Source organism: Sus scrofa, chromosome 3, assembly GCF_054392235.1.
Source record: "Sus scrofa isolate SSC_HxYL_T2T_F1_AM1 chromosome 3, Sscrofa_HxYL_maternal_Yorkshire_Landrace_v2.0, whole genome shotgun sequence".
Classification (NCBI taxonomy): Eukaryota; Metazoa; Chordata; class Mammalia; order Artiodactyla; family Suidae; genus Sus; species Sus scrofa.
The window spans coordinates 97775977-97791905 of NC_139385.1; the positions used below are offsets into that span (position 1 = coordinate 97775977).

At 34.4% G+C, this 15929-nt stretch overlaps 2 protein-coding genes across 45 annotated transcripts in view; one reads left to right on the top strand and one right to left on the bottom strand.

Moving 5' to 3' along the window:
* Positions 1-15929, bottom strand: part of CCDC85A (coiled-coil domain containing 85A) — a 691220-nt gene that overhangs the window by 639362 nt on the left and 35929 nt on the right. The gene's annotated exons all lie outside the window — the stretch shown is intronic.
* Positions 1-15929, top strand: part of PNPT1 (polyribonucleotide nucleotidyltransferase 1) — a 42644-nt gene that overhangs the window by 2509 nt on the left and 24206 nt on the right. For 2 of the 6 annotated variants that reach the window (XM_021085800.2, NM_001246267.1), the window contains 11 exon segments: positions 966-1026; positions 1627-1701; positions 2417-2522; positions 3630-3679; positions 5040-5103; positions 5197-5244; positions 6150-6263; positions 11964-12150; positions 12930-12981; positions 13510-13567; positions 15714-15810. In XM_021085800.2, the coding sequence (XP_020941459.1) occupies positions 966-1026; positions 1627-1701; positions 2417-2522; positions 3630-3679; positions 5040-5103; positions 5197-5244; positions 6150-6263; positions 11964-12150; positions 12930-12981; positions 13510-13567; positions 15714-15810 (912 nt within the window). 6 annotated transcript variants of the gene reach the window in all.

The following is a 15929-nucleotide window of genomic DNA, read 5'->3' on the forward strand; positions in this document are numbered from 1 at the left end:
GATTCACATTTCCCTAGTGTGTAATGATGTTGAGCATATTTTCATGTATTTATTGGCCTTTTGTTGTCTTCCTTGAAGAGATATCTATTCAAATCTTTTGCCAGTTTTTAAAATTGGGTTTCTTTTTGAGCTGTAAGAATTCTTTACACATTCAGGATACAGGTCCCTTCTCAGGTTTATGACTTCCAAATACTTTCACCTATTCTGTAGATTTTCTTTTACTTTCTTGATGAAATCCTTTGAAGCATGAAAGTTCTTAATTTTGACAGTCAAATTAATCTATTTTTTTGTTACTTGTGCTTTTGATGTCATTATAAGATGTTGTCCAACCTAGGTTTATGAAGATTTACTTATGTTTTTTTCTTAGAATTTTATAGTTCTAGCTCCTACATTTAAGTGAAGAATCCATTTTGCAGTAATTTATACTTATAAGGGAAGGATCCAACTTTATTAACTTCTTTGCATATGGATATCCAATTGTCCCAGCATTGTTGTTGAAAAGACTCTTTCCCCCATTGACTTGTCTTGGCACCATTATAAAACACGAAGTTATCTGTAGGCAATTTTGGAATTTATATTTTGTCCTGAAAGTAATGAGGGAAATTTTAAAGAATATAAGAAGAGAAATGATCCAGTTTGTGTGTTAAAAGGCTACTTTAGTCCACAAGGCAATGGACAAGACACTAAACTAAGCTGGTAAATGGGAATTAACATTTAGGAAGATAGCTTCTGCACTCAGAAATACTTTTGTCTGTCATTCAGATCACTCCTGTACAATTCCCCTTGTATCTTCAATAATGATAGTGAACTCTGTTCTTTCTTGGGTTGTTTTTTGCTGGGTTGGGGCCATTGAGGTTTGGTAAACTTTAGTTCTTCTATTTGAATCTTTGATTTGCTTTATAATAAGCTGGGAATTATACACAAATAACTTAAGTCCTTTCATACTGAATTTTTATTTTAAACAGAAAATTAGAAATATCATCTGGAAAACTGGCCAGATTTGCAGATGGCTCTGCTGTAGTACAGGTAAAAAGTCCAAGTTATTAAATTCTTATTTTAAAAATGGTTATGGAGACCAGTACTGAATGACTTTACAACATCATGTAACTTAGCATTGTGGTGTTGGAAATTAAATTCAGACCATTTCTAGTGTGAGAACCATTCCAGACAACCAGGGAGTCAGAGGGCTAGGTATATTAAGTGACCTTTAAGATTTCTTCCAAACTCAGTTCTGCTTTTTTTTTTTTTTTCTGTTGATAAATTCTGTAATGCTTTTTTAAAGAAAGTAATTTTACTGGCTTCTTCAATAATAATAATTGGGAATTTTCTGTTTGTTTATATCCTAAATTTCCCAATAAGAAAATATGATTGGATGTGACTAAGCTAACAAGTCTTTTCCCCTTTAGTTCTGTTGCTTTTGAAGCTTAGTGACTATTCTAATACAGATCATGACCACGCAGAAGAGATTAATACCACTTGTGAATAATTATTTTCATTGTCATTATGTCATGGAATAACTTTTCTTTTCTTGGATTTAACTGAGGGAGGATTTATTCATTCACTACTTATATGTTACTATCTGATTTTAAAGGAATTTACCAGTGTTGTTGTTTGTGTTTAACTAAGTCAGGTGACACTGCAGTGATGGTTACAGCAGTCAGTAAAACAAAACCTTCACCTTCCCAGTTCATGCCTTTGGTGGTAAGTTTTTGCTAATTTTTCTGATTTTTTTTTTATATTTCAAAAATATAGAATTTGTAATACCATTTTTGTTTAATGTCTGGTGAGTGTGAAGTATAAATTCTGCACAATAAAGGATTTTCCTTAATTGTTCGATACTAAATCATTAAAAACATTTAGGAAAAAAAAAAACTGATTGCTTCATAACCAATTCTCATGTTAGTGGTAAGCATATTTTAGAAGGTCCAGGTTGTGACAAGAACAGTGGAAGTGCATGAGTACTCTAATGTTGAATAAGCAACAAATTCATTACTTTAATAGGTTTCCCTTCATATGAGTCTGCAAGTATGTTTGGTGAAGATAAAGCATTCATTAGGATTTTATGGTTTCTTTCTATTATGAAAATAGGAATGCAGTTACATCTCAGAAAGTTGGTACAAAAAAGATAGTGTTTAACTTGACCAGGATAAGCTACTGTGGGAAGTAGTGAGGCTACACAGTCATTTCACTGATAAGTGGAAGGCTTTTTTAAAAATCAATTTGCTGTAACATTTCTATCAGCTGTCCTTTCCCTAAGAGATACAGAACACTAAAAGTAAACAAAATGTTCTCCACTCTTAGTCTGGAATATGTTGGCAACTTCAGAAGGATTGTATCTATATAGTAATTCTTGGGAAATAGTTTGTTACTACAGAAAGCATTCAAATGAACTTCATATTTTTTGTTGCTACTTCAGGTTGACTATAGACAAAAGGCTGCTGCAGCAGGTAGAATTCCCACAAACTATCTTAGAAGAGAGATTGGTTCTTCTGATAAAGAAATTCTTACAAGTCGAGTAATAGGTAAGATATTAAGATAGAGGCATTAACCCTGTCCAATAGGCCTATGTTAGCATCTCTGTTCTTCTGTGTTCTACAGTATCTCTTAAGTTTTCTTTCATTATGTAACACCACCTGAGTTTCTTACTTTCTGTATCCTTTCACTCAAATGTGGGCTTCCTGAGAGAAAAAAAAAATTTTTTTTATTTAATACTGAATTCCTTATACCTGGTACAAAAAAGGCAATCAATAATTATTTGTTGACTAAATGAAGAGTCTCTATAAGCATATAAATTCTGTAGCCCACACCTCTACTCTGTTGAACCCATCCTGAGTACTTTTCATTTTTGTTTACCGTAGTAATTCCTGAAAGCATTATATTCATCAACTACTAAATATATCTATAATCTTTCAAATCTTTGACATCCTTAAATATTGTAGGATCATTTGTAGTTTATAGTTCTTCTTCCAAAATTTCTACTTTGTGTATGTTTATATGCATTCATCAGACACAGAATATCAAGGAAAGGTTTTCTTTTGGTCTGCTGATGGTCTTAAGTCTCTTTCTGCTTATAAAAATAACAAATGGAGTTCTCATTGTGGCTCAGTGGGTTAAGAACCTGACATAATGTCTGTGAGAAAGTGGGTTCAATCCCTAGCCTCACTCAGTGGATTAAGGGTCCAGCATTGCCGAGACTGCAGCATAGTTCGCAGATGTAGCTCAGATCTGGTGTTGCTGTGGGTGTGACGTAGGCCAGCTGCTATACCTCCGATTCGACCCCTAGCCCAGGAACTTACATATGCGACAGGTGGGCTGTTAAAAAAAATAATAATAATTTAATTTAAAAAGGTGATGAATTCTGATGCCTATGGGATGAGAATTAAAAGCTGCTTCCCAATTTTACACTTGGGTGCTCCCGCCCTGCTAGTTTTTTGTCATTAGGACATGGTATATATTAACATTTATCTGTGTCCCTCTCAGTAAATCAGTCCAAGGGTTCGCTGTTGTTGTTTTGTTATATTGAAAGGCTAAGGATATTATTTTTTACTTTAGTGTTTAATAGGGAAAAAGTTTTGAACTTTTTAAGCAACCTCTGTCAGTACTATTTAATCTCTTATTTTATTTGGCAGATCGTTCAATTAGACCTCTCTTTCCAGCTGGCTACTTTTATGATACACAGGTAGGTTCTATTTTAGGTTTGTTTCCAGACCAATCAAAAATGACTGAATGAATCTCTGTTTAAAACTTCCTAGACTAAACATTATTAAAAAAAAAATACAAAATAAAATTTTTGGTGATGCTGCTGCATTTTACATTAAATTTTGTAAATATAATCATTTTTAGGAGTTCTCCTGTGGCATAGAGGGTTAAGGATCTGGCATTTGACTATAGCAGCTTGGTTACTACTGTGACACAGGTTCAATCCCTGGCCTGGGAACTTCACATGGCATGGACACAGCCAAAAGAAACAAAAAAAACCCAATAATTTTTAAAAGGCTAACATTTATTTGGTATAAATTTGAGCTGATACTTGAATTATGAATAGGAATTAGCCAGTGGAGTAAGATGAAATGAGAAGCATGAAAGCCCTGAGGAATGAAAGAAATAGGTTAATTTGAAAAAAGGTAAGAGTGATTGAGTTTGGGGGGGATAGTTTAGGCTGGACCTTGAGGATCATATAACTAGTAACAGACTAGGACAGTCAACACAACTAATCTTTATTACCTATTTTTATTATTGGGTCCTCTAAACCAGTTACCTATTTTTATTACTGGGTCTTTCAGAATAATAACCCATATACTTTTTTTGTTTTTTGCTTTTTTGCTTTTTAGGGCCGCACTTGCAACATATGGAAGTTCCCGGGTAAGGGGTCCAATCAGAGCTGCAGCTGTGACCTGTACCACAGCTCATGGCAACACCAGATCCTTTACCCACTGAGCAGGGTCAGGGATGGAACCCATATCCTCATGGATACTAGTTGGATTCACTACACCTCTGAGCCACAGAGGGAACTCCAGTAACTTTAATTAACTTTTATTTATTTGAGAAAAAGAAATATGCTTTGCAAATATCCCTTTGCAAGGAAGTCACTGCTTCAAGAAGTTATTTTCCTAAGTGCATGACATAGGCATATTATTACAGAGTAATTTATTTGTGTGTGTTTAACAAACAGAAGACAATAATATTTTTATGTAACATTTATTAACATTGCTAATGTTTACTGAATGTTTTCAGCATACCCAGTATAACAAACGCTTTATATATAATATTTCCTATAGTTTTCCTAAGAACTTTTTAGGAAGGTGCTATTATTTTTTCTTTTAAAGATGGGGAAATTTTTGAGGCTTGATTTAAGTAACTTATCTATGATCAGTCATGTTGTTAAATGATAACCAGATTTAAGAGATTTGACTACAAAGCCCCTGTTTTTAACCCTTTAGTGCTCCTGCATTTTAGGCCAAGATGCTAATTGAAAAGATAATTCTCCCGAATCAAGTAGATTTTTTTTAAAGTACTTTGAATTTTTTCCCTTATACCAGATCCTTTGTAATCTGTTAGCAGTAGATGGTGTTAATGAACCTGATGTCCTAGCAATTAATGGTGGTAAGTATAAAAAAGATAAAAATTATTACTATATAATTTTTTAAAGCAATGAAATATTTTTATTTCAGCTGTAATTTTTTTCTTTTTTTTAAGCTTCTGTAGCCCTCTCATTATCAGATATACCTTGGAATGGACCTATTGGTAAGTTAGAATTTGAAAATAAGAAACATATTTTTTCAGAAAATACAAGTGAGCATGCTATAGCAAGAGCATAGTTATTGGTTGGCTCTGATTTATTATTTCTTAGGGGGTTGAATTCGTTGACATTCCAAGAATCCTTTTAGCTCTTTGAGACAGTTTTATCTTTACCTTGGGTTTTGTTTCTTATAACAATATGTTATGATGTTAGAGATTATTTTGTGTTCCTAGATACTTTGACTTATTGGTTGCCCCTTCTGATTGAGAACTTTGTTTTTTTGGACTGGAAAATTGTCAGAGTACATACTCTTTCAAGATAATACAATCATGTTTGTAACTTATACCTCTTACAAGTTGTAGTCATGCAATATACGGATGACTCATCAAGTAAATAACTATTTAGTATCCTAAATGCCCAGATACTGAACTAGGCACTGAAGGAACTAAAGCAGACTAGGCATCAGCAGTACAATGAATAAGACAGTTCTTGGTTTCGCCATAAGTGAATCAGACAAATAATTATTTATAAACAGTATTATAAAAGTGTAGGCAGGTTTAGTCTTGTGATATAAAGTTGTCAAAGAGCTTCTCAGAGTTACCAATATTTAAGCTGAACCTAAGCAGGATCATATAGTAAGTACTTGCCTTAGAGGAAGTATGGTCTAGACCAGGAGAAGAGCATGAGCATTATCACAGAGATGTAGAATAAATGGTATATTTGAGCAAATGAGTGGTCAAGTGAGGCCAGAAGGTAGGGTGAGGTAGTATGATTTGTGGACTTTAAATACCTTGATAGAAATGTGAATTTTATTATGGTCACAATTGAAGGTAGAAATTGAACTCATCACTGGAATGTCATGAAAACTGAGTTTGTATTAAACACTTGACAATATTTTAATATATTTTAGGGGCAGTACGAATAGGAATGATTGATGGAGAATGTGTTGTTAACCCAACACGAAAAGAAATGTCTTCCAGTACTTTAAATTTAGTGGTTACTGGAGCACCTAAAAGTCAGATTGGTAAGTAGTTTAACTGGTAGATTTGTTCTGGATTTTACTTAGAAGTTCTGGCTTCTTAAAAATGCATTTAAAGTCTTTTTTGTGTGTGTGTGTTTTTTTATTTTGTTTTGTTTTTGCTTTTTAGGGCCACATCCACAGCATATGGAGGTTCCCAGGCTAGGTTCCCAAGCTAGGGCCTACACCACAGCCACAGCAATGCCAGATCTGAGCCACGTCTGCAACGTATACCTCAGCTCACAGCAACCCCAGATCTTTAACCCACTGAGCAAGGCCAGGGATCGAACCTGCAACCTTATGGTTCCCAGTCGGATTCATTTCTGCTGCACCATGATGGGAACTCCAGTATGTGTGTTTTTTAATTAACCATAAAGATTTTTGTTTTGTTTTATTGCTGTCCTATTTTGGTAATGCTCTTGCTTCATATTAAATAATACCTAAAATTACAGCTAAGCTAGTCTAAAACATGCAGTTCTGACTCTTAGAGTAAATTAACTGTTTTATTAGTTTAACTATGTTAACTTAGCTAGTGTAATCATTCTAAGCCTGTTCATGATCCTCTGAGAAAGAGGTATATTTCCAGTAGGTGACAGAAAACTAGTAATAAAAGTAGAAGAAATGCAATGACCATGCACTTCATTCCTTGTAACTAAAATGACATAATTACATGAGTGAAAAATCAAGGCCCAGTTCTGTTGAAGAATGGGCTTTAACACTCAGAATGACCTGGGTTTGAAACCCAGCATCTGCTACAGTTAGCCATGTGACCTTCAACAGATTAATTAAGATCTCGTAACAATCTATTCTATTTGACATTGGATGTCTGAAAGTTTCTGACATGGGAATCTTCTGATGTGGGAACATTTTGATGAAACATAAATTATTAAACTTTTAGTGCTTTTTTTGTACAATTAATGTGTGAAACATCTCATTTCCAGCTTCTTTTAGAATGTTAGCAATGAGTAGAATTAGGTACTATATGATAGACAAAACACTTGAAACAGGAGTTGTGTATTATCTACATATTAGTTAGGGACTATGTTGTTAAACTAAAATAACAAGGCTTAAACAAGATGGGAACTTATTTTTCTCTTAAGAAAAAACTTCAGAGGTAGTGAGTCTGGGACATTTATAGCAGCTCCATAATGTCTTAAGAAATCTATATTCTTTCTAGCTTTCTATTCTACTATCTTCAGGGTGTGGCCTACATCTTCATGCTTATGAACTGGCTACCAGAGCTCTGGCCAACTTAGCTGACTTACAGGCAGGAGGAAGAAAAAAGAGGGAAAGTAAAAAGATGTGTGCCCACTGACTAAATCACCTCCCTTTTAAGCTTTCTCAGAAGTCTCCAAATAGCAGTTTCCACTCACGTCTTACTGGGCAGAATTGATACATCTGCATCCTTGACTACAAGGGAGGCAAGGAAATGGTTTTTGGATTCTACCTCTAGAAGGTGGGGGACAACTGCAATATAGAAAGAGTATTTCAAAGATTTGGAGAGATTCTGAATAACAGATGACCCCTACATCACGTTTGAGCATCTCAGAAAGGGCCTTTTTTGAAGTTCACTTCATCTACAACTGAATTTTTTTTTTTGGCTAAAAGTTGCAGTGTTCATTTACTTTCTTTTTTTTTTTTTTTATTTATTTATTTATTTATTTTTTGGTCTTTTGTCTTTTTTTTTGTTGTTGTTGTTGTTGTTATTGTTGCTATTTCTTGGGCCGCTCCCGCGGCATATGGAGGTTCCCAGGCTAGGGGTTGAATCGGACCTGTAGCCACCGGCCTACGCCAGAGCCACAGCAACGCGGGATCTGAGCCGCGTCTGCAACCTACACCACAGCTCACGGCAACGCCGGATCATTAACCCACTGAGCAAGGGCAGGGACCGAACCCGCCACCTCATGGTTCCTAGTCGGATTCGTTAACCACTGCGCCACGACGGGAACTCCAACACAGGGTAGTTTTGAGTAATTATAAGGAGGCTGAAAATGATTCAGAACCAACCCATAAGGAGACTAGTTTCAGAAATCACCAGCATTCATTTTATGACTTTTGCATTACTGTTTTCATGCAGATGTTCAGCCAGCTGTCTGTGCTTTTGTCAAGGTACACCAAATATACATTTGACCCCATGTTTGTGTGTAAAAGTTAATATTGGATCCAAGTCAAATACCATCCTTATGGAACTTCTGGGGTACAACAATATGAAAAAGTGGTTGTTACCACTTCATTATTAAAATATTTAGCAACCTGAAAGTATGATGTTATAGGACAAGAGTAATTTCTATCCATTGTCAGCTGCTAGATTACTTCAGCAGCCATTCTGCACAATGCCATTTAGATGCTTGTTTTCACCTGGTACAGTCAACATCACTGATCTGTGGAATTAGGATACAATTCAGGAAAAAGTATACCAGTTACAATTTTTACCAAAAAAAATTATCTAGAATTCCTAGTTTTAGCTGATCACAAAAATCCTTTATGTTCAACTATCAAAAATCCTTAAGTTCAGAGCAATCATTTTGACAAAGCTTTTTTTTTAATGATTTTTATTTTTTCCATTATAGTTGGTTTACAGTGTTGTCAGTTTCTACTATACAGCAAAGTGACCCAGTCTCACACACACACACACACACACACACACACACACACACACATATACATTCTTTTTCTCACATTATCTTCCATCATGTTCCTTTAGAAGTAACTAGATATAGTTCCCTGTGGTATACAGCAAGAATCTCATTGCCTATCCACTACAGATGCAATACTTTGCATCTATTAACCCCAGACTCCATGACAAAGCTTTTTTGTTTAAAATATTAGCCTCAGAGTTCCTGTCATGGCTCAGTGGGTTAAGAACCCTACTAGTATCTATAAGGATGTGTGTTTGATCCCTGGCCTCACTCGGTGAAGGATCCGGCATTGCTGTGAGCTGTGGTGTAGATTGCAGACATGGCTCTCCTGCACTGCTGTGGCTGTGGCATAGGCCAGCAGCTGCAGCTCCAATTTGACCCCTTGCCTGGGAACTTCCATATGCCACACATGCAGCCCTAAAAATAAATAAATAAAATGTTAGCCTCTGTGTCAGTGCTGTCCAGTAGAATTCTACAATGAAAGAAATGTTTTATATCTGAACATGTGACTACTAAATACTTGAAATGTGTCTAGTGACTAAAGAACTGAATTTTTAATTTTACATAATTTTAAATTATTTAGATGCAGATAGCCATGTGGAGCTAGTTATCTTATAGACTCAAAGCAGTAAGGAATTTTCTTCTAAAGCACTTCTAAAAATAAATTGCTTTGAAGTTTAATTGGTGAAAACAAAGTTTGAGTCTTGACCAAACTTTATTGCTTTTACCATATTCTTTTCATATTCTCTTTTAAATCAATTTATTGGGGCCTAATTTACATACATTAAATCTCTAATTTAATTCTGTGAAAGCGGATGTCATGGGAATACAGATAAGAAAAAGGATATAACCATCTCAATATCATGGTATCAGAGAAAGCTTCTTCATGCCTCAGGTGAAGAATTGAAACCTTACTTATTATATTTAATATTTCTCTACATTTAGAACTACATTAGGGAAGTGTTAAAGTTTTTGCTTTTTCTTAAACCATCAATTCAGAAAATTCCAGAGAAAGAAAGTGTATTGTGTTTACCCATATTTCTGCTTAACATGTTCTTAACGTGGTTTGCTTAACATGGTTTCTTCCTTTATTCTTTTCTGTTTGGAGAACTTCCTTTAACCATTCTTTTAGGGTGATACACTTTCTTAGTTCTTCTTCATCTAAGTCTTGGATTTCTCCTTCATTCCTAAATATTTTCACTGGGTATAGAATTATCGGTTGAAAGTCTTTTCTTTCAGCATCTGAAAAATATTATGCCTCTTGCTTCTAGCCTCCATGGTTTCTGATGATAAACCTGCTGTTGTTTGAATTGCTTTTACTATTTGGGTAAGGTGTCAGTTTTCTCTGGCTGGTTTTAGGATTTTTTTCTTTGTCTCAGTTTTCCGAAGTTTCATTATGATATATTTTTCTTTGGGTTATCCTATATAGGATTCACTTGGCTTCTTGAATATGTAGGTTTATGTCTCTGCCAAATTTGGGAAGTTTCCACTTATAATTTTTTCCCAGTACTTTTCAGCCCTGCCCTCTTTTTCCTCTCTTTCCAAGACACCAGTGACATAAATGTTAGATCTTTTGTTATAATTTCACAGGAATGCTTCAGATGACTGATAGAATTCCAGCATATAAAGCATATAAGTAGATTTTTTTTTTCATTGTAAATTATGTCTGGAAGCCTTACAAGTGACTTTTTAGACAATGATAAATCTTAGTGACAAACATGATGTGGTTAAACATGTTATATATGATGGTAACTATTGATTTTTACATGATCTGTGACTTTGGACAAGTTGAGAAATGTCAGAAATGGCACACAAGTTGGTAGGAATTATTCAGCTTTATGGAAACTAAAGTTAAAGCTGAATAGTAGATTTTAGCTATATACCATGTTAGAAGTCTTACTTTGCAGCTTCTCCACTTTACAAAGGAGTTTTGCTATTAAAAAACCGTGAAAACAACCTTTCTATGGTAGTAGCTAGGGTCCTTTAGTACTTAAAACACTATCACTACAAAGATTTCCCCACCTGTGCAAGAATTAAACAATGTGACAATGACCAAATTAAGTGGGAGGTCACATCAAATAATTGTTAAACAAAAAAACATTTATTGGAAACCTGTTGTGCTGATATTTTAAAATTTCATTTTAAGTACATTTTAAAAATGCAACTGTACACATTAAAAGATGGAGTTTTATGGTATTTGAATTATATCTTATAAAGCTGTTAATGAAAAGTAAGTATGCATAGGGAGTTCCCGTTGTGGCTCAGTAGAAACGAGTCTGACTAGCATCCATAAGGACGCAGGTACCATCCCTGGCCCTGCTCAGTGGGTTAAGGATCCAGCATGGCCATGAGCTGTGGTGTAGGTTGCAGACCTGGCTCTGATCTAGCATTGCTTTGGTTGTGGTGTAGGCCATCGGCTACAGCTCTGATTTGACCCCTAGCCTGGGAACCTCCTTATACAGTGGGTACAGCCCTAAAAAGACAAAAAAAAAAAAAGTTTAAGTATGCATAATTTATTTTCTTTTCCATTTCATTTTTTATGAGAAATATCTTATTAAATTTACAAAGAATACAACTTCAGTAAAATTAAATTAAAAAGGGGGGAGGGATGGACTAGGAGTTTGGGAATGGCAAAGGCACACTTTTGTATGTGGAATGGATCATCAGCCAGGACCTGCTATATAGTACAGGGAAAGCTACTCAGTGTTCTGGGATAACCTATACGGGAATGGATATGTGTATATGTGGCTGAATATACACAGGTGGCTGAATCACTTTGCTATACAGCAGAAATTAATACAATATTGTAAATAAACTATGCTTCAATAAAATTAAGTTTTTTAAAAAATTAAAAAGAGTATTAACCTAACTTCAGATATCAAGGTTTCTTTTTTATTTACTGCTATTTATATTTTGGAATTAATTTTGATTCTGAGGAAAGAAATCAAAAAGGTGAGTTAATAAACAAAATTGATGTGTAGTATTTTTGTCATATCTTGGTATTTGAAAATGCTACATTGGTAAAAGGTTCAAGTGGCGGTTTTTTCTTTTTTTTTTTTTCTTTTAGTCATGTTGGAAGCCTCTGCAGAGAATATTTTACAACAGGACTTCTGCCATGCTATCAAAGTGGGAGTGAAATATACACAACAAATAATTCAGGGCATCCAGCAGTTGGTAAAAGAAATTGGTGTTAGCAAGAGGACACCTCAGAAGTTATTTGTTCCTTCACCAGAGATTGTGAAACATGCTCATAAGTAAGAATATTTGTATAAAAGAAAATGTGAAATTGTCACCATATTTTTCCCTCAGGAACAACTTCTCATGGAAGCACTGTTTAAGAGTCATTGTTGTAATACCAGTCAAATGCTTTTAAAAGGATAAACCCACATCCCTCTTTAAAGGGCTTGAGTTTGAATCTCAAAGGAAAGGGGGAGTGAGTTTATTGGTCAAGACTCAGATAATCCTCATATCTCTCTGTGTCAAGGAAAAAGAGTATAAAGCATATTTGAATATCTAAAAGGTTCTTTAAAACATAACCATCACCATATGCCCAATCCTTATAATAGTGACAGTACATAAGCTATTCAGTAAATTATGAATGAATGGCCAGAAAATTATTTCATTTTATTTGAAATAAATTGAAAAAGTTAATATTTACTTCAGTGTGAGTCTCACAGCCATCACTCAGAGATTAAAGAGTAATATACACTATCCCCAACAAAAGGACTGCCTGCAATAAAAGCAAAAATGCATAGAACAGAAGAAAGCCACAGGTCAAAAAAGACAGTGGAGAGAGATATCTAAGGTGAAATTACTTGAAAGGACACATGTGAGAGACTCCCTTAAGAGGTGAGAGGAAAGAAATTTCTATATATTATAAATAGTAAACAGATTGGCAGTGTTACAGAATAAATACATATTTTAGATTTTTATGACGTTTAGTTTATTATTGAATATTTCCATTTTGTTTGTGATAGAGACTGTCTAGTGTTTCTATATGTTATTGCTGACATTTATTTTGTGCTTCAAATAGACTCGCCATGGAAAAACTCTACACAGTTTTTACAGATCATGAACATGATAAAGTAGGTATACCTGAATTTTGCCTTATATAATTATTCTGGGAATTCTTTTTAGTCATAGCTTATATAATTTTGTTTATGAATATCAGTCCTATTTTTATGAAAAATTTCTAAACAGAAAGCTAAATAAAAGTCTGGCTGTTTGTATCCATTCTTTTGTTGATTAATACGAGTTTTAGGGAAGTATGTAAATACATTTGAATGAATTAAACAGTTAATATTTCCTACAAATCAATAACCACTTCCGGTTTTTTAAAATATAGATATAGCTGTATAAATATATTTTTTTTAGCCTCTCCAGCAGCATGTAGAAGTTCCCAGACCAGGGACTGAACTCATGTCACAGCAGCAACCCAAGCCACTGCAGTAACAACACTGGATCCTTAACTCACTGCACCACAGAACTCCCTAAAGAATATTATCATTAGAGAAATCTGATCACTATTACAATGTATTAATTGTATAATAATTTAAAGATAGAAATGTTAAATTTTCCCGTGTATATATAACTGAACCTCAACTTTCTTTTAGATTTCCAGGGATGAAGCTGTTAACAAGATTAGATTAGATACAGAGGAACAACTAAAAGGTAAATTTTTTTTTTTTTTTTGGTTTAAAAAAGTATTTAAAGGAAATAATGCATTTTAAAATTTCAGTTATGAGACCTTGAAGAAATCAGTTATTCTCATTACTCCTTAGTTTTATCTTAAGTAAATTTGTGATAATGATACATCCCAAGGTTACTGTTAAACTACTCTGAACACTGCACCTGAAATAGAGAAGGGGGCCAATCAGTTTCGAATGTGAGATATTCCTGATCTTTTCTGGATCAAACTCTAGTACCCCAACATGGGTATCTTTGTATCCTGTCATATGAAAACCTAAAAGATATTCTTTAAAACTTTTGAGTTCTTAATTTGTGAAACTGCAATAATAATTGTATATGGTTTATGAGGATTAGATGAATAAATCATTTATATCTGTGTCTGGCACATAGCAAGCATACAGTAAATGTTAACTGATACCATTGTTAATATATAGAATTGTAAAATATAGGTTTTAGAGAACCTAGCTCTCTAAAAATTATTAAACAATGGATTTTATTGTTTAATATCAGTCACAAACTGAATATGAACGAAGCATGACATAATCGTTCTTGTTAATTTTTCTGCTAATAGATAAATATCTTCTCACCTGAGTATCTTCATTTTAAGACAGAAATTATGCTTCTAGCATTGGGATTAAGGCCATTACCTATAATTGCCACTGAAAAAGTTTGGTCTTTTCTCACTGTATTTCATCCTATTAAGAATGAGAAGTTGTATAATACCTATTGGCTTATTTAAAAAGAAAAATGATTTTGTGTTTCTATCATTTCATAGTAGAATACCTTCTGACTGTCTGGGTTCATAGGATAATATTTAAAATTTTTTGTTGCTATTATTTTCCTCTCCAAGTACAACCCAGTTAAAGCATAAAAGTTCATATTAAAATGTAATATTTAAAATTTTTTTCATGGAATTCCCACTGTGGCACAACGGGATCAGTGGCGTCTCGGAAGCCCTAGGTCGCAGGTTCAATCCCTGACCCAGCACAGTGAGTTAACAGTCCGGGGTTGCCACAGCTTAGGTCGTAACTGTGGCTCAGATCTGATCCCTGCCCCGTGGAGAACGCCTCCATATGCTGCAGGGTGGCCAAAAATGGGGGGAAAAAAAAAAACTATTCTTGCCTGACGAAGACATAATATAACTCTCTTTCTGTGGCCATTTCTTATTTTCTGGTTATTTTAAAGTTATACTTAATAAACCAAATGCTTAAGAGAGCAGTGCTTAAAACTTGGCATGTCAATTGGTAAGGTAAAGTAGCTTAACACTGAAAAGCATAAGCTTAGGCAGGCAGATCTGTGTATTCAGTCACAGCCATCAGTTACTACATGTGTAATTTCAGGCAGTTTGCTCTACCTCTTTAGACCCATTTTATCTTCTGAAGAATGGAGACAATAATAGAATTTACCTCATAAATTGCTATAGAGATGAAAGACATTTTAAATATACATGTAGGAGTTCCCATCGTGGCTCAGTGGTTAACAAATCTGACTAGTAACCATGAGGTTTCAGGTTCAATCCCTGGCCTTGCTCAGTGGGTTAAGGATTCGGCATTGCCGTGAGCTGTGGTGTAGGCCGGCGGCTATAGCTCCAATTAGACCCCTAGCCTGGGAACCTACATGTGCCATGGGAGTGGCCCTAGCAAAGACAAAAATAAATAAATAAAAAATACATGTAAAGTACCTGGGTTATGAATGAACTTGATAAATGCTAACTAAAAACCAGTCAGTAGAGGTATGTAATATATAAAGAAAATTATTCCTCTATTTGTGGACTGAGATAAAAGTTCCTGAGGCAAAACAATGAAGGAGACTACTCTTAAAAATATCAGTTAACCTTCTCATAATATGGTTGGCTGGTTTTGTTAGGTAACATAATACAATAGAGAGCTGATTTCAAAGCACTGTTGTTCTGGTAGAAAGCAAACTAAGTTCTCAATAACAATGTATTTGAGGTATAATACTTGTGTCTCTCCATCTTTAAAACATTTACTTTATCCACTTTGAGGACTAAATGTTGAATCCACTCCCTTGGCTTACTTCCATAGGTAATTGATTTGATACTGTGAACTTAGAGAAATCTTACCTTCCAAAAAGAAAATCTTTGTTTTGGTTTGTCTGTCTTCTATAGAAAAATATCCAGAGGTTGATTCATATGAAATAATAGAATCCTTCAATGTTGCTGCAAAGGAGGTTTTTAGAAGTATTATTTTGAATGAATACAAAAGGTAAACATATCCTTTTTTGTTGGAAGTGAAGCCTGTGCTCTCTACAAGTTGCCTTGAAAGTGGTAACTTGCTCAAATCAAGTTTTTCTTCATGTAACAGGAAAGAATCATATAGTATTT